Source organism: Oryctolagus cuniculus, chromosome 15, assembly GCF_964237555.1.
Source record: "Oryctolagus cuniculus chromosome 15, mOryCun1.1, whole genome shotgun sequence".
Classification (NCBI taxonomy): Eukaryota; Metazoa; Chordata; class Mammalia; order Lagomorpha; family Leporidae; genus Oryctolagus; species Oryctolagus cuniculus.
Window position 1 is genome coordinate 55,862,685 of NC_091446.1, and position 18,738 is coordinate 55,881,422.

Here is an 18,738-nt window from a genome sequence, read left to right on the forward strand (position 1 = left end):
GGTCTGGCCATTGTGGTCATTTGGGGAGTGAACTGCTAGATGGAAAACCTCTCTGTCTCTCCCTCTCTCAGTAACTCTGCCTCTCAAATAAATAAAATCTCTTAAAAAAAGAATAATGGAATAATATTTTTGTAAACTTATCTCTTTCTTAAAAAAAAAAAAAAGATTTATTTGCTCATTTGAAAGTCAGGGTCACAAAGGGAAGGTAGAGAGAAAGAGATCTTTCATCCCTGCTTCACTCCCCAAATGGCCACAATGGCTGGGGTGAAGCCAGGAGCCAGGAGCTTCATCCAGGTCTCCCATGTGTGTGTAGGGGTCCAAAGACTTTCCCCGCTGCTTTCCCAGGCACACTAGCAAGGAGCTGGATCAGAAGTGGAGCAGCCAGGACTGGAACCCCAGTTGGTGCCCCTATGGAATGCTTGTGCTGTAGTCAGCAGTTTAACCTGCTACACCATAGCACTGACCCTACCAAGTGTTCTTCTAAGAATTTTTTGTGATAAGCAAAAGGGATTTGTATGTTAATTTTTCAAAAAAAATCTTTTATTTCCCTGAAACTGCTATCTAAAATACTGTGGAACAAGGATTGTGGCAGCAGGTTAAGTCACGGCTTGGAACATCTGTATTGTCCCTGCTGCTCTGCTTTTGATCCAGCTTCTTACTAGTACCCCTGAAAGGCAGCAGATTATGGGTGAAGAACTTGGGCAGCTGCCACCCTCATAGGAGACCCAGGTGTACTTCCTTGCTTCTGGCCTCAGCCTGGCCCAACCCCAGCTGTTGACAGCATTTGGAGAGTGAACCAGCAGGTAGAACATCTCCCTCTCTGTCTTTTCTCTCTTTTTGTCTCTCTCTCTTTACCTCTTTCAAATAACTAAATAGATCTTTTAAAAATAAGTAATATTGAAAACTTTTAAAAATGTATTTTGATGTTGCTTTTCTGAGTAGGTTAGTTTATACACAGATTTGCACTTAGAAATATTCTGTTTCCATTGGGTTAAGTTTTCATGAGCTCTTTTACTGTTGTGTTGATTAGTCTTCTCATACTTTTTACTTTTAGGCTGGTGTTTGGAATGCTTTATCCTGCATATTATTCATACAAAACTGTGAAAACAAAGAACGTGAAGGAATATGTAAGTATAGTTTTTTGAATGATTAATTCTAGTTTAATGTATCAGTGATACATGCTAATAATATTTTAGGTTAAAATGTTACATAAATATGAAGCAATGAAATTTTTCTTTTTTAAAAACCATCTTTAACATCTGAAGAAGTGTGTGGTTCCCAGGATGAATTATTGGATAGTTCTTCATTTAGTCTATAAATTCCAGTAAAATAAGGGGTGGGGAATTTTTTGTTTCTTTGACTTTGAAGGTGGTGAGTAGTTTGTGGGGTTTCTTTAGCCTTATAAATTTACGGATATGTTAAGAATATATCTCTCTGACCCCAAAGAAGAAAAAGAAAGGCCTTTTTCTTTATTCAATTCTAATTGATTTAAATGTGCTGATACCCTCTCACTACTAACAGTTATAATATTTTTCTTCTTGATTCAGACTATTTGTAATGATCTTGTTTTGAGTCCTCAGTTTCTTCTCTTTAACTTTTCTGTTCCACAATCTCTATTATGTTACTTCCACTAGTTGTTTATTTCTGAAAGTGCTCTATATTCCCAGTTTTATCCATAGCTTTTCATAGAAAATGACCTTCCCCTCCTATAAATCCTGACATAATATATTATTTTCGATGGAGCAAATTTTCAGAGCATAACAAAAGCATGTGTTATTGATTGTTAATCAGAAGAAGAAGCAGTCGGTACTGAGATAAATGCATGTCAGTAATTATGTCTCTTTAAACATTCAGGTGACATTCACACAATACAAAATTAACCATTCAAACCAACGTTTAGTACCTTCATAATATTATCAAACACTACAGCTTTCTAGTTCCAAAATGTTTCCATCACTCCAAAATAAAACCCTTTGCCATTGATCAGTTACCCCCATCCTCCCCTCCCCCAAGCTATAGACCGCTACAAATCTGCTTTCTGTTTGTGTGGACTTCCCTATTCTGGATATTTCATATCACTGGAATCATGTAGTGTGTGACCTTTCTGTGTCTGCCTTTTTTCATTTAATGTGTTTTCAAGGTTCCTCTGTGTTTTAGCAGGTATCAGTGTTGCTTTCCTCTTTATGAATGAGTAATGTTCCATTGTATTGTACAGATGTACCACATTTTGTTTATCTATTTTCCTGTTGGTAGACATTTGAATTGTTGTTACCTCTTGGCTATTATGAATAGTGCCACGACAAACATTCATGGGCAAGGATTTGAGTACTTATTTTTTAGTCTTCTTAGGTATTTAGCCATGGTTCTTTGTCACAGATCTTGGATGGTAGTCTTGTCATTAAGTGACCAGAGATCAGATCATGATTGTTTATTCTGTGTTTTTAGAGTTTTAGGAGGTGGAGGGAGAGATTGAATTATAACTAATTTTTTGAGCCTTCCAGTCATTTTTTCTTTTATGTAAAGCTAATTTTTGAAATGAATATTTATACATCAATTAGAATGATGGGATTTATCTACCAGAGATAGAGGTTACTTAGTTGAGCACTGAAATATTTGTTCTTTTATTATATGTATGTCATGAATCTACAGTTGGTGAAATAGTCCTAAGAGATGGAACCACATTAAGTCCTAGTAGCTTAAAGTCATTTCATAAATAGCTTGAAAGGAAATATTTTAATATGTGCTACAATAAATACTTCAAGTATTGGTTATAAAACTGGCATGCTTTCATTTTTAGAAGCCAGTCCTTCAGTCCTTCTCTTCTGTTAACAGTGCTTCTCAAACTGCCTATATGATAAAAGACCAGTTTGGTTGTGTTTTGTATCCCCAGTGTCATAGATCAATATGTTTATAACATAAAAAAATTTTTTTTAAATTCAGAACCATGAAATACAACCCTAATTTTTTAATCCTAGATTCAGTAGAGATGAAATTACTGTCAATTTTTTAACTTAAAGCAGTAACACAGTAACAATTCATAGCATTATACAATTCCCTAGACAACACTCTGCCCCATAGGGCAATGTTTTAACTTCACTGAAATTCTCTTTTGAAAGATAAAGTAAGAATTGTTTATCATTTCCAAACTGTGAAAATATGACATGAGAAGTATACTACTGCCTAGTGTATAATAAATGTGAAAACACTCTGCTGCTGAATCTAATTAAATTAAATGTGTGGTTGTAGGCAGGGTGATATGTCTCTAACTTTGCGTTCATCCCAGAGACCCAGGGTAACTAAATACCATCCCCCAAAATAAAAGATACTAGTAAGAAATATAAAGATATTAAATAAATTATAATAAAGAGAAATAGACCTCTTATGTATACAAATGCTAAAATATAAAGCAGGAAAGATGTTATGTAGGTACTGGTGTAATAGCATTTATTAAAATATCAGTCCATTTATTGCTATGCTTCCATTTAATTTTGTTAATTTTTAAAAACTTAAAAATATGAGTTTGTGTGTTTTAGTCCCTAATACAACACTTAGATTTTTATTACTAGATTATTTTATAAAATTTGGGTTAATGTAACTCTGAAACTTTAATTCTGCTTCATAAATTAAAGATAATTTAACCAAGGAGCAGGTGCTGTGGTGCAGAAGGTTAAGCTGCCGTCTGCAGTGCCAGCATCCATATGGGTGCCGGCTGCTCCACTTCCAATCCAGCTCCCTGCTAATGCTGCTGGGAAAGCAGCAGAAGATGGCCCAAGTGCTTGGGCCCCTGGACCTATATGGGAGACCCGGAATTGGCTCTTGGCTTCTGGCTTTGGCCTGACCCAACCCTGGTCATTGTGGTCATCTGGGGAGTGAACGAGCACATGAATGATCTCTCTCTCTCTCCCTCTGTCCCTCTGTAACTCTTTCAACTAAATAAATAAATTTAAAAAAAAAAAGATAATTTAACCTATGAGAGAAAAGTAATTAACATTCTTATTTGAACTGATGAGAAAACTAAGTTGATATGTGTTGATATATACATGTACGTGTATATGTGTGTGTATTTAGATATGCACTTTTTTTTAACAAAGTATGAGTTATCTGTACATAACTCTGCTGTGCTACTCAGAATGAGTAATTGAAGAAAAACTAGGGAAGGAGAAAGGCAGGTGGCTGGTTTGATAATTATATATTAATCAACTCTGCCTCTTAAATAAAATGAGTGCTAAAAGCAAAATGGTTAGGTACTGGAACAGGAAGGGTAAGTGTCTGCCTTAATGCTGTATAACACTGAAGACCTCCCAGGGACCGGCATTGTGGCATAGCGGGATAATCCTCTGCTCACGGCTCCAGCTTCCCCTATGGGCACCGGTTCTAGTCCTGGCTGCTAAACTTCCAGTCCAGCTCCCTTCCAATGTGCCTGTACAAGCAATGGAAGACGGCCCAAGTGTTTGGGCCCCTGCACCCATGTGGGAGACCTAGAAGAAGCTTCCGACTCCTGGCTTCAGCCTGGCCCAACCCTAGCTGTTGAGGCCATTTAAGGAGTGAACCGGCAGATGGAAGACCTCTCTCTGTCTCTCCCTCTGTCTCTGCAACTCTGCCTTTCAAATTAAAAAAAAAAAAAAAAAAATTGAAGAACTCCCAGTAACCATATTGTCTTCTATTAAGCTGCTGAAGAGACAGGCTTGAGATGTCACCTTAGAATAATACTATCTGACATAATTTCCTTCCAGTTTCAAAATATTTTTGCATACTATTGTTTCCAATTGCTGCTCTAACAAATTACCACATTCTAATTGGCTTAAAGCGACATAAATTTGCTCTGGTACAGTCCTCGATGTCAGCAATCTAAAGTGGACCCACAGGGCAGCGTTTCTTCTGGAGGCTCTCAGGAAAAATCTGTTTCCTTGCCTTTTCCGCTCCTACTGGCTGCCCACTTCGCCTGGCTGCCGGTTGTATTCCTTCATCGGCAGAGCAGCAGCATTAGGCGGAGACCTTTCATGCTGCCAGCTTTCTGAGTCTCTCTTTTCTGCCTCTCTCTTCCACTTAACAAGGTACCTTGTGATCCCATTGGGTCAACTTCATTAACCTCAGGTAATCTTCTAATTTTTTAAATTAAAGATTGATTGATTGATTTGAAAGACAAAGTTACAGAGAGAGAAGGAGAGAGAAGGAGAGAGAAGGAGAGAGAGAGAGAGAGAGAGAGAGAGAGATCTTTCATCTGCTGGTTCACTCTCCAAATGGCCCAACAGCAGGGGCCCAGTCAAGAGCCTGGAACTCCATCCAGGTTTCTCTTGTGGGTGACAAGCACCCAAACACTTGGGCCATCTTCTGCTGCTTTTCCAGGTGTGTTAACAGAGAGCTGGATCAGGAGTGTAGCAGCCAGGATCTGAACCAACACTCATCGGATGCCAGAGTCGCAGGCAGCAGCTTAACCCACTGTGCCACAATGTCAGCCCCGAATCTCCCAATTTTAAGGTTTGCTGATTTGCACCCTGAATTCCATCTTCAGCCTGATTTCCGCTTTATCTTGTCTATCACACTTATATTTACAGTTTCCAGAGATTAAGGCGAGACATTTGCAGGAAAAGGACACGTTACCCTGCCTAACCCAATAATACTATGCTGATCCTTACTGCACCCTATAAAGTAGACATGGAAAATATTCCAGTGTTACAGGCTCAGAGAAGTGTTTTAATCTTCTCATAGTCACATGAGTCATAAATGCAGGATAGCCACCAGTTCGGAAAATTCTCTAATGCTTTATTCTATTTCACCATGCTACCTTTAGAAATGTAATTGAGGGTCCTAGCTTCCCCAAAATTTGCAACTGGTTTCACAGCCAACCAGTGAGTTTGCTTCTGGTTATATCAAAGATACACCTCTGTGGGCCACACCATATAGGTGTTTTTTCTGTTAGGACAGTTGAGGCAGCTTAATCAATACTAGGGCAAGACTGTGAGCCTCTGAACTGTGAACTAAGAGGTTAAAATGCAATTACAGGTTTTCCAAAGTTCTCTAAAGTCTTGACAGTCCTTTAAGTATTTCCAATCTAATTTTACTCTGACAAAAAAATTTTTTTGAATATTATTCTCTTACACCCACCTGTCAAGAGCAATTGAGTCTCACCTAAACTTGTGCATCCTATTTAAACTGATTCTAACAGTTTTATCAGAACTCTGTCCTATTAAATTTTCCTGTATGCTAATCCTATCCAAATTTGCTTTATTTTGTATATGGTGGTTTCTTAATAAGTTTAATCTGCTTAAAATTGCCTTGTTATATCTTCATATCCTCTTATATTATCTGATACTGTGTTCTTTATTCATACACGCATTTATGTTTGTCTCTCGCACCAGAATAAGCTCCATAGGGAAGACTTTTGTTGTTTTGTTAATTATACTCCCATACCTAGAGTAGCACATATTACATGATAGATACTTAATTTTTTGAATGAATAAAAAATTAAGAAGGTGAGAGAAGATTGATTTCTAAGTGTATATCAAATATTAAATTGTGCTTACAAGAGCAATGTATTTCTTAAGTGGATTGATCTGATTTCTTCACTTAGATTCTGCTGGGCTAGGAGATACACAGTCCAGTCTGAATACTTGCCTCCAAGCCCAGTTTCTTAACGGTATTTGGTTATGACCTAAATTCTGATGGTATCTACTTCCAAATCAGTTTCAGAAAGCAAACATTTTCAATTAATTTACTTCTTCCTACCCTAACTACTACCATTCCCCTTAAGCCTGCAAATGGTAGATTGCACCTGATAAAACAGATGCTGTGTTCAAATCAAAACAAATGGAAAGTGCTGTGTATTTTGGCAACCTTCCTTTCTTCCTTTGACTATTTTTAAAATAGAGCTTTCCTAGGATATAATTTCCTGTATAGCGTGCCTGATATGGCCTACTTAAAAGACTTTTCAGTCTTGCAGTAATTGAAATGTAAGCTAACTGATGAATTAGTACAGTTTTGCACATTTTTCCCAGCTCATACCATCTCACGACTGAAGATAGAGTATTTACTTCCAAGTCATGTGTAATTGCTGTAGCTTTTCTAGGAAACCAGCATTCTTATTTTAAGAATGTTGGATAAAACAGCAGTGAAAAGCAGTTAAAAATCGAAATCAAAGATTTGGCCCAGAGATTTACTGTGTGCAAGAACAAAGAACAGGGAAAACGCTGGGAAACTGCTCTGTAAATGGCCTAGACACGGCCCTCTAAAACTCTCTTGACTTGGTTTTTGAAAGTGACCTAACCTTTGACTGTTTAGGTGATATGAAAATGAACAAACATACCACATGCCGGTTTTACAGTTTCTTCTGATTAGTACAATCTGAAGTTGTCTGGTATTTCTTGGGTGATTGTAGAAGGGAAAAAACGCACTGAAGAATTTTTCTTTATTGTCATGGAGTGTTCTCTAGGTCTCTTTGGATATTTTGGGTTACAATATTTATTTGATTTAAGAGATGTAATAATTTGGAAAGTTAAAACGTTAGCCTACTGAGTAAGGTGGGATTCTTAATGAAAATTGGTTTTTTCAGGCCACATGCCTATGTGTTTATTTTTCATTCCATTGTACTTTTTAGTTTTTATCAAAGGCGCACTTGCTTATGACTTAACAAGATAATTAGTTTTCCAAGGTTTACTATGAAGAATAAGAGTGGGGCCAGCACTGTGGCATAACGAGTAAAGCCACTGCCTATAATGCCGGCCCATATGGGTGCCAGTTTGAGTCCTGGTTGCTCCACTTTCGATCCAGCTCCCTACTAATGCACCTGGAAAAGCAGGGAAAGATGGCCCAAGTCCTTGGGTTCCTGAACCCACGTGGGAGACCCAGATGAAGCTACTGCTTCAGTCTGGCCCAGCCCTGGTCATTGCAGCCATTTGAGGAGTAAACCAGTGATTGGAAGATAACTCTCTCCCTCTCCCACTCTCTCTCCCCTTCCCTGTCCCTTCTTCTCTCTTTCTCCTTCTCTCTCTTACTCTGCCCTAAAATAAATAAAATAAATCTTTTTTTTTATTTGACAGATAGATTTAGACAGTGAGAGAGAGAGACAGAGAGAAAGGTCTTCCTTCCGTTGGTTCACCCCCCAAATGGCTGCTACAGCCAAAACTGCGCCGATCCAAAGCCAGGAGCCAGGTGCTTCCTCCTGGTCTCCCATGAGGGTGCAGGGACCCAAGCACCTGGGCCATCCTCCACTGCCCTCCCGGGCCACAGCAGAGAGCTGGACTCAAAGAAGAGCAACTGGGACTAGAACCGGCGTCCATATGGGATGCCGGTGCCGCAGGTGGAGGATTAACCAAGTGACCCCAATAATATAAATCTTGAAAGAAGAAGAAAAAGGAGAGTTTCCTCACCACTTCCTTCCTATTACTAATTCTCTGGAGGCACCTCTCCATCTACTTTTTGTCTGAATCTTTTAGTATTTATTTTCATATTCTTTTTTTTTAAGATGTATTTATTTATTTGAAAGTCAGAGTTACAGAGAGAGAGGGAGAGACAGAGAGATCCTCATTGCCTCTTTTTTTAAAAGATTTTTTTTCTTTATTTATTTGAAAGGTAGAGTTACAGAGAGGTAAATACAGAGAGAGACAGGTCTTCCATCCACTGGTTCACTCTCCACAGGGCTGCAATGGCCAGAGCTCTACCATTCTGAAACCAGGAGCCAGGAGCTTCCTCCGGGTCTCCCACACAGGTGCAGGGGCCCAAGGATGTTGACCATCTTCTACTGCTTTCCCAGGCCATAGCAGAGAGCTGGATCGGAAGTGGAGCAGCCAGGACTCGAACCAGTGCCCATGTTGGATGCTGGCACTGCAGGCGGCGGCTTTACTGGCTGTGCTACAGCGCCAGCCCCCCTCAATTTTATTTTCAGTTGACCTTTTTATTTCCTAATTATAGTCTTCTTTCTACATAGTCATTCCTTGTAGTTTTGTTTGTTTGTTTGTTTTGTTTCAGCCTCTATGTTTCATATAAAACTTCCTCAAATGCCAGATGATCCATGGTTCTCTTGTGCTCATATTAGAGTGTTACAATGAAAAGCTGACTGGAGTACTGTGCCCATGAAAGGGCTTCTTGAATGTTATCTTCACTGTAGGGTCATCTGACTAGACCATTGTATTTGCTCCTAGGGCTATGTAAGGATGTACCAAACTGTGTGGTTTTCAACAGCAGAAATTGATCGTCTCACAAGTTCTGAAGGCTAGAAATCTGTAATCAAGATGCCGATAGGGCTCTGTTGCCTCTGAAACCGGTTAAGGCTCCTCCTTTGCCTATTTCTAGCTTGTGATTGTTGCCAGCACTTCGGTCACATGGTGTTCTCCGCTCCTGTCTCCATGGCTCTATTCTCTTTTCTTCTTATAAGGACACGATTCATTTTGGATTAAGGGTTCACAGTACTCTAGTATGACCTCATCTTAACCAGTTGCATCTTCAATGACCCAGTTTCCAAATAAGCTCACGTTCTGAGGTTACCAGGGGTTAGGACTTTGTATTAGTTTGCTCAGGTTGCCATAACAAAATGCCACAGACCCGATGGCTTAAACAATAGGAATTATATTCTCCCAGTCGTGGAGGCTGGAAGAGCAAGATCAAGGTGCTGTCAGCAGTGGTTCCTGGTGAGACCATCCCTTCCTTGCCTGTTGAAGGCCACCTTCTCACATGACCTCTCCTCTGTGCACACATGGAGAGAGAGACAAGGACATCATCCCTGATCAGCTTAGGTCCCCATCCTCATAACCTCATTCAACCCGAATTACCCCTTTAGAGGCTCCTTCTGCAAATACAGTCACAGTGGGAGTCAGGGCTTCAGCCTGTGACTTCTCAGGAGATGTAATTACATAACGGATGTCAGCGTATTTGGGGGGCAGACATACCTTCAATCCATAGCAGTCATCTCCTTGGCAAATTATCAATGTCTTAGATATTTTCTCCTGTGCAGTCAGATTCTTTCAGAGAATTCATCCATTTTGATAGCATTCTATTGAGAGAATAAGGCTTCTTAGGGCCATTCAGTTTGTAAACTTTTACCTAATCATTAATAGCCCCACTCAGTGCTGTGGCAGAGATTTGCAAATCTAGACAGCTTCTGATTTACCTTTTGTAGAAAATAAACTGTCTGGTTCCTCTGGGGAAGATAGAGTATTGACAACTGCTAGGGTGGCAAGACCTCTGGGGACTGTCTGTTTCAGGTGCTTAGGCCCCAGCCACCCACGTGGGAGACTCAGGTGGGGTTTCAGACTCCTGGATTCTGCCTGGCACAGCCCTGGCCATTGCAGCCATTTTAGGGAGTGACCCAGCAGATAGAAGATTCTTTCTCCCTCTCTCCCTCTCTCTCTCCCCTTGTCCCTGTCACTCTGCCTTTCAATTACATAAAATAAATATTTTTAAAAAATAAAAACAATTTGTTCATGATCACCTTAGTATCATTATGGTGGATTCCAACTTTAGGAAGCAAGTGCTAAATTTGAATAAGATTATGTAATTGGGAGACTTTTTAAAAATGCCTAACATAGTTAAAATTTAGAATATGAATTAAAATAACCCTTGAACTTTATGAAATAAATTAAAAGGGTTCCCACAATTGTCACACTAAGATATATCCAGCAGCCTTAGTTGCCTGTCCTTTTTCTAGCTTCTAATGAAAATGCTTTAGAAAATAAAATTCTCACAGTAACACTTAAACCTAAGAGGCTAAGCCAGGCTTTTGCTAATATCTAGAAAGAATTCCACGAATTATAGTGCCAATGGAAATGGATTTTTAGAACTGGGACAGATACAGTTGTTTCCATGAAAGGAAATGTTGCTAAGAAGTAAATTGGAAGGAGGCCTAGTCATCTCCACCCGAATCCCTACTGGTAGAATAGCTTAAATTCACAAAAGCTACAATAACCAAAAAACTCAGCTGCCTCCACCCTTATGCCAGGAGAGCTGCATTTAGAGATAGCCAAGGTTCCGCCTTCCCTCTGTCGACTCAGAAACCATCACCTCACTACCTTGAAGAAAACCCACCCTGTTAAGTTCTAAACAGCAGAACTAGTAATTGACTAGAAGAAAAATCAAAAATGCAGAAATGACAATACTGTATATCACAATGTATATTCTTCAGGATAACTGCTTGTAAAGGATCTTTTTTTTTTAATATTTATTTTATATATTTGAAAGACAGAGTTACATAGAGGTAGAGACAGAGAGAGAGAGGTCTTCCATCCACTGGTTCACTACCCAAATGGCCACAAAGGCGGGAGCTGAGACTATCCAGAGCCAGGAGCCAGGAGCTTCTTCTGGGTCACCTACATGGGCGCAGGGGCCCAAGGACTTGGACCACCCTCTGCTGCTTTCCTAGGCACATTAGTAGCGAGCTGGATCAGAAGTGGGGCAGCCCTATGGGATGCCGGCACTGCAAGTGGGGCTTTAACCCACTGTGCCACAGCGCTAGTCCTAAGAACCTTTTTTTGAAAGAGAAATTAAAAAAATGAAAAAATGAACAAGAAACATTCAACTCAATAAAGCAAGCAAACTATCAAAATTGAACGAATCTGTGAAGAAAGGATGATGAATAGAGCAATATAAAACCAAAAAAATAAAAAAAAGAATCAGAGGAATTGATATATCTAAGAGTTGTTGTCTTGAATAAGCTTAATAAGCACTTGAAATAGCTAAGGTAGGGGCAGGCATGATGGCACAGGTGTTAAGCTGCTGCTTAGGATGTCCACATCCAGTGTCGGAGTCCCTGTTTGAGTCCTGGCTACTGCAGGCATCTGATCCAGCTCCCTGCTAATGTGCCTGGGAGGCAGTGGACAATGACCCAAGTACTTGGGACTTTGCCACCCACAAGGGAGACCTGGATGCAGTTCCTAGCTCCTGGTTTCAACCTGGCTTGTCTTCAGATGTTACCAACAGATGGAAAATCTCACTGTGTATGTCTGTATCTCTCTCTCAGTTCCAAAGAAATAAATCTTTAAAAAAGAAGCGGCTAAAGTAGAAGTAGTCCAAAAAATATTGACACTTAGAAATAAGAAAGGATTTAAGCAAACAGTGCTAAATTTAAGTGACAAAATAATCAAACTATTATCTTTGTCATTAAAAAATAGGATATCATATATCATAGCATATCAGGTGCCTGACATTTTTTTTCCAAGCAAAGGTTAGATTATGTATGCAGGGATATTTCTGCTTTCACACAATAGCAGGATCTGCCTTTGGAATGCCCAGACATGTACATCATCTTGCCATTATGTAATTTTAGAAATACAGTACATTACCAGCTACAGCTGTAATAATCAGACTGTCAACCAGATTGCCATCACACTGTGAAAGGTCCCCCCTAAAAATATAAAAGCTAGAACTGTTCCTTGAGATTTTAGCTTAGTAAATGAATTACAATCTTTCTTCAAAACTTCATGGAACTTTAAAAGCTCATTACAAAGATGTTGCTTCAGAATTATAATACAAATGTAAAATGATGAAGTTCTTTTGAAAACATAAAAATTTTGAAATATTTTGTACATATTTATCTTAAATTTTGACCATCTCTTGGCTATCAGGTTTTTTTGTTCTGATTTGTTTTGTTTAGCCAGAGATCCAAATTCTTCAGGTAAAATAGAAAACAGTCTTAAGGCTGGCACTGCGGCTCACTAGGCTAATCCTCCACCTGCGGCGCCAGCACACCGGGATCTAGTCCTGGTCAGGATGCTGGATTCTGTCCCGGTTGCCCCTCTTCCAGGCCAGCTCTCTGCTGTGGCCCGGGAATGCAGTGGAAGATGGCCCAGGTTCTTGGGCCCTGCACCCCATGGGAGACCAGGAGAAGCATCTGGCTCCTGGCTTCGGATCAGCGCGGTGCGCCGGCCATGGTACGCCGGCCATAGCAGCCATTGGAGGGTGAACCAACGGTAAAAGGAAGACCTTTCTCTCTCTCTCTCTCTCACTGTCCACTCTGCCTGTCCAAAAAAAAAAAAAAAAAAAAGTCTTCAAAAGATTTTGAAAGGGCACAGAAATAATAGAATGAGCTGAGTAATTTATATATATATATATATATATATATATATATTAAAGATGTATGTATTTATTTGAAAGGCAAAATTACCGAGAGAAAAAGGAAGGGAGAGATCTTCTAGTAGGTTTATTCCCCAGTGGCTGGGCTGTGCAGGCCAAGTGCAGGGCTGGGCCAGGCCAAAGCCAGGAACTCCATCTGGGCCTCCCACATGGGTGGCAGGGCCCCAAATATTTGGGCCTTCTGCAGCTGCTTTCTCAGGCACATTAGTAGGGAGCTGGATTAGAAATGAAGCAGCTAGGACTTGAACTGGCACCTATATGGGATGCTTAACCCCTGCACCACTGCGCTGACATCTATTTTACACGTTCACAATAACATCTAAAGATTTCCAACAAGTCACTTTTAAATGAATGTCTAACACTGCAGTTATCTTTTTCAACAAGATGTCAAAATAAATTATTGGCACCAACTGGGGAAGTGTTCGCCATTGACATTATGTTTGAACGTAATTTTGGCTTACTAATCAAAGTTGTTATCTTCTTCCTGTAGGAGATTGCTTTGTTCTTAGGGAGCAGAATCTAAGGGCTCCTTGGCACTGGGGGAGGAGGGGGAATTTTCATGAGCTGTCTACTCAGGCTCTGATCTCTTGGAATGAACAGACAACAGGGCATCTCTGTGAAACTTTCGGGCAGAGGAGCCTGTTGGACCACCCTTCCCGGAATTGTTAGGTCAGAGTTTCATCTGCTCAGTTGATAGCCATGAGCAGTACACCTGAGAGATTGACTGTCTGAAGGCCCAACCTTTTTTATTTTAGCTCTTTGATGTTTCAAAAATGATAATGTACACAATGTTATGATAATCAGGGTACATTTTAGATGTTCACATTGAACAAATTATCTCACAAAATTTACTTCATCTTTTCTCCAAACCTAAGGCTCTTTGTACATTCTCTTTGTAAATGGTCTCACCTTCCTGTGGTAGATTTTTGAGAACATACACAAAGCAGCCTTCCACTTTAGTGCTTCTCAAACCAGAATTAGCTTATGAATACAGCTCCCTGCCCCCAGCCCTGTTAAATGCAGATTTTGCGTTAGTAGGTCTGGCCTGGCCTTGAAAGCCCACATTTCCAGCAGTTCTATAGTACTACTGCACTGTATGCCACAGTTAATAGCAAGGATTCTGTGCATATTCTAACACAGAAACACTCATATGTATGTTGTGATGCAGGGGCCTAGGAATCTAGATAATTCTTTGCAATCCTCTAGTGGTTCTTATCGAAAGCCTAGCTAAACCATTGATTAAAATCCATCTGATTTTATTGTGGCAGCCCCTTTCCCCATAGCTCTTTCCCACACTGTGCTGTTTTTAAAAGTAAATAAATAAATTTGTGTATGCAGATGGACACTAAAACACAAAGTTTCTTTTAGAAATAGTCCTACATAAATTGATTAACAAGCTGAAATGTATTTTTAAAAAATAATGATTAAACAAAATTAACCATTTAGTACAATTGGAGGAATAGGATATTGAGTTGGACTTCCTCTTTGTGTTCATGTTTTAGGGCTGGCCCTAGATAAAATGTGTACATCAGTGAAGTTTCCCTGAGCAGTAACCACCTTCTTCCTGCCCTGTGGCCCCTTAGTGCCTCCCCCTGTCTACCCAGGCCTTACCCAGTGACACTCAGGCAGCCCTTCTCTACCCTGTGTGCCCTATCCTTGGTTACTGAGCTGTCACTGTGCCCCACCTCTCTGCTCACCCAAATGTGAACCTGAGTTCTCCCTGTGAGATTAATTGCACGTGCTTTTGAAGACAAGTAAATTGATAACATAGGTGCGTTATCAGTCATGATGTGGTATGTAGTCTTCCTGGAGATTTTTCCCTATCTATCTTTGCTTTCTCAGGAAGACCATGTGGTCCTAGTTTTATAAGGGCCAGTTCTCATTGTTTGAATACAACATACCATATGTTTAAAGTATGCTGTGGAGCCTGCAGTATAAAGCTACAGCTTGTATATGGGGATGCCATCTTACCCAACAAGTGAATTTTTCCAGTTACTCTGTAAGTCATAGCGTTACCAGTCACCTGGAGAAAGAAGCGTGTCTTTCAGTGGCCACTTCAGTTCACTTGTGGAAGTAGCAAGATGAAATCAACTATGTGAAGTTAGATGAGGAACTGGGGCACATGGAAACATGTAGGGAAAGTACAAAGTAGGATGACAATTTAGGATAGACAGAAGGATAATTAACAGGATGGCCATTTAGCCCAGTTTACACTTCCATATCTGGTTAGGCTCTTTCTCATGCTGAATTCCCGAGAAATGCCCATGTGGTGCTGTTAAAAGAAACCTGTCTCTCTTAAAAATGCTTATCATCCTAAATATGTCAGCAGGACCTTTTTTTTTTATGTTTTTATTTTTTTTGAAAGACCTACAGAGAAAAAAGGGAGACAAAGAGAGAGAAAGAGAGAGAGAGAGATCTTCCAAGCACTGGTTCTCACCCCAGATTGCCACAACATCCAGGGCTGGGCCAGGCAGGAGCCAGGAGCTTCATCCAGGTCTCCCAGGTGGGTGGCAGGGACCTACGCACTTGGGCCATCTTCCACTGTTTCCCCAGGCCATTAGCAGGGAACTGGATAGGAAGTGGAGCGGCCAGGACTCAAAACTGGCACTCTGTGAAATGCTAGCATCGCAGGCAGCGGCTTTGCCTGCTATGCCAAGCTATCACGCCAGCCCCCATCTCTATTTTGATGCACTTTAACACCAAATACTATCTGTTATGTGAGGCTTTCTCCCTCCTCCTTCAAAGCAACAGGATATTCAGTGATGTCTTTGTTCAGTGTCTGAAACTCCCAATGATCTAAGCTGTGGAAAGTTAAGACCATACTCAACTGGGGCAGTGCAGGAAGAGGTACCTCAAAGTTGAGGAAGCCAAAATAAATCCTAACCTAACACATCCACCCCTGACACATGCCCTATCTTTTCAGACTATTTTCAGCCATCGTCTCTATTCATTTTGGATTTAACTTCAACTAGCTTATTTTCAGCCATGCTCTAACTTGGCACAGCACTGAGAAAAATCCCATAACTGAGCCATCTGTGTTGGATAAAAGAGGGAGTTTTTCTATTTGATTTCTCACATTTTGTTCCTCTTTGTTTTTAAGGGGGGAAAAAATCATTATGAAGTAACCAAGTTATTGCATAATGTTAATGCAACAGAAGGAATATTTTCAACTCTATACTATTTCCAAATAATTTGATGTCAGAGTCTCTGAAGTGTAGAATAGAATGGAAGTTTGGGGTGAATTGACTTGAGTGAATAACTAATAATGCTCAGCAAATAATATTCTCTTTGGGTGGTCTGAAAGTCAGCAGTGTTTATTTCTTTTAGACTCAGCAAAGATTTTGTTTTTCCAAGTGAAGCACGTTGTAGCATTTTATGCTCTGGATTTACTTAGTGTGGTGATTGAAATCATTAACCATATGTATTTTTCAATTTTTTTCTAAAGACCAGCATTAATAGCTTTATGATTTAAAAAATCTGTAATTAGGAGAAGTTGGAAAGTTGTTTAATCACCCATAACTTTAAAAGCAACTTTGACAAAATGGGCTATTTTGTGTTATAAATTGCTGCTGCTTGCAGTTCAGTTACTTATGTAAATCTTGTATAAATTCAGATCTTAATATTTAAGAAATAGTTCATTAGAAGCCTCTGTGTTTGCTTTACCAAGCACAAGGTACATAGTACTGGAATACAATAATGAGCAAGATAGTTTGGGCTCCTATTGGTTGTTGTAGTCAAAAGCAAGGGTTATGTAAACTAACCACACAGATACACCACAAAGGAAAAGTATGGGGAACCAAGGTTACATACAAAGGTATTTGCAGAAGTTCATGGGAACAGGGATTTAAGTATTAAGTTTAGAAGCAGATGTTGTGGTACAGTGGATTAAGCTGCCACTGGGATACCCACATTTCATATTGGAGTGCTGCTTCAAGTCGTGGCTACTTCGCTTCCAATCCATTTTCCTGCTAAGCACCCAGGAGTCAGAAGATGATGCCTCAAGTACCTAGGCCCCTGCCACCCACATGAGAGACCCAGATGGAGTTCCAGGCTCCTGGCTTTGGCCCAGCTCATCTCTGGCTGTTGCAGTTATTTGGGGAATGAACCAACAGATGGAAGATCTGTCTTTCTTTCTCTCTGTTGCTCTTCTTTTCAAGAAGATGAAAATAAATAAACTTTCTTTTAAAGGAAGGTTGCTTTTGGTGCAAGCAGTTTAGAAATCCATGCATAGTTTTTCCATCATTTATATTTTCCACGAACCTTTTGAGGACTCCCACATTAAGCCCTCTGGTAAGGAGGGACATCTTTTCTCTGTAAGGCCATGAATAATTCAAGAGTACCTCGTCAGAAAGTCTGGAAGGGGTAGGCATTTGACCCTCACATCCCACATCAGAGTGCCTAGGTTTAGTACTTGCTCTAGTTCCAGATTCCAGCCTTCTGCTAACACAGACCCTACGAGACACTGGTGATGACTCAACTAAGTGGATCCCTGCCACCCACATGCACTCTTTGTCTCTGTGACCTTCAAATAAGTGTTAAAACATTTTTAATTCATAGAAAATGGAATTAAAAGATGTTTATTTTGGTGCAAAAAAAATTGAAATTGTTACATATGAGGGATCTTTTAAAAAATCATGGAAAATGCATATGTCATGAAAAAGTATACATGGATTTAAAAATTCTAAGTTCAAAATTTTAAAATATCCTCATTTGTAACGTGATATATAATAAAGTATCAGTAGTTATATGTTGGGTCAAATATTGTTATGATAATCACCTGTTTTTCTATGTGTTACATTAATATTGGGGGTAGAAACACCTTGACATCAGGGTTCATGACTTTTTTGTGTCAAAGTTGTCGCTCCCCCTCTTCGTGGAGGAACGACACAGGACCCTGCGCTGTTCTTTCGTCTGCTCGGCCCTCCCCGGGTTTGCTGCTGGTTCTTCCCGGGTTGGCTACTATCCCTTCCACCTCCGTGGAAGGGCAGTTCCCCCTGGCCACATTCCCCACTTCCGCAGGGGAGCGGCACACCGCCGGCCGGCTCTTCTCGGGGGCTGCGCAGGTGTTCCCCTTAGATGTTCCTCATAGATGTTCCTGGTGCATGCCGTCTCTCTCCTCCTTTATAGTCCTCCTCCGCCAATCCCAACTCAGCTGCCCACACGCCGAGTACGCTGCTCTCCAATCAGGAGCAAGTCCTACAGTTTATTGGTTGAACTGGAGGCAGCTGTGCGGAAGCTGTTTACTTCTCTCCCAGCGCCATATTGTGGGAGAGCAGATGCATAGAATAAGTCCTAATTCGAGTAACTTAGTCTAGTCCGGATTGCTCCCCACAAAAGTGTTGTTTTTTAGGCTATAAGTAATACTTATCAAATTAGTATATCAATTTTTTATTATGAAAAATAGACAGTATAGGTTGAGCATCTTATCTAAAAATTCAAAATTCCAAAATGCTCCAAAATCCAACTTTTTGAGTGCCAACAGACACCACAAGGGAGGCCTTCCACACCTGACCTCATGGGTCTGGCCGCAGTTAAATCATGATTTAGTGTATACAAACCAAAAATTATTTAAATATTGTATAAAGTTACACACAGCCTGTGTATGAAAGGTATATATGACACATAAATGAATTTTGTGTTTGGACTAGGACCCACCCACAAGATATCTTATTATAGATA

General features: G+C 40.2%; 1 protein-coding gene across 2 annotated transcripts in view; it reads left to right on the forward strand.

Moving 5' to 3' along the window:
- Positions 1 to 18,738, forward strand: part of REEP3 (receptor accessory protein 3) — a 96,416-nt gene that overhangs the window by 37,558 nt on the left and 40,120 nt on the right. The window contains exon 2 of one of the 2 annotated variants that reach the window (XM_008270080.4): positions 1,055 to 1,127. In XM_008270080.4, coding sequence (XP_008268302.2) covers positions 1,055 to 1,127 — 73 coding nt within the window. Of the gene's footprint in view, positions 1 to 1,054; positions 1,128 to 16,184; positions 16,224 to 18,738 lie in introns of those variants that run through there. The other variant, XM_070057729.1, reaches the window with a different exon arrangement.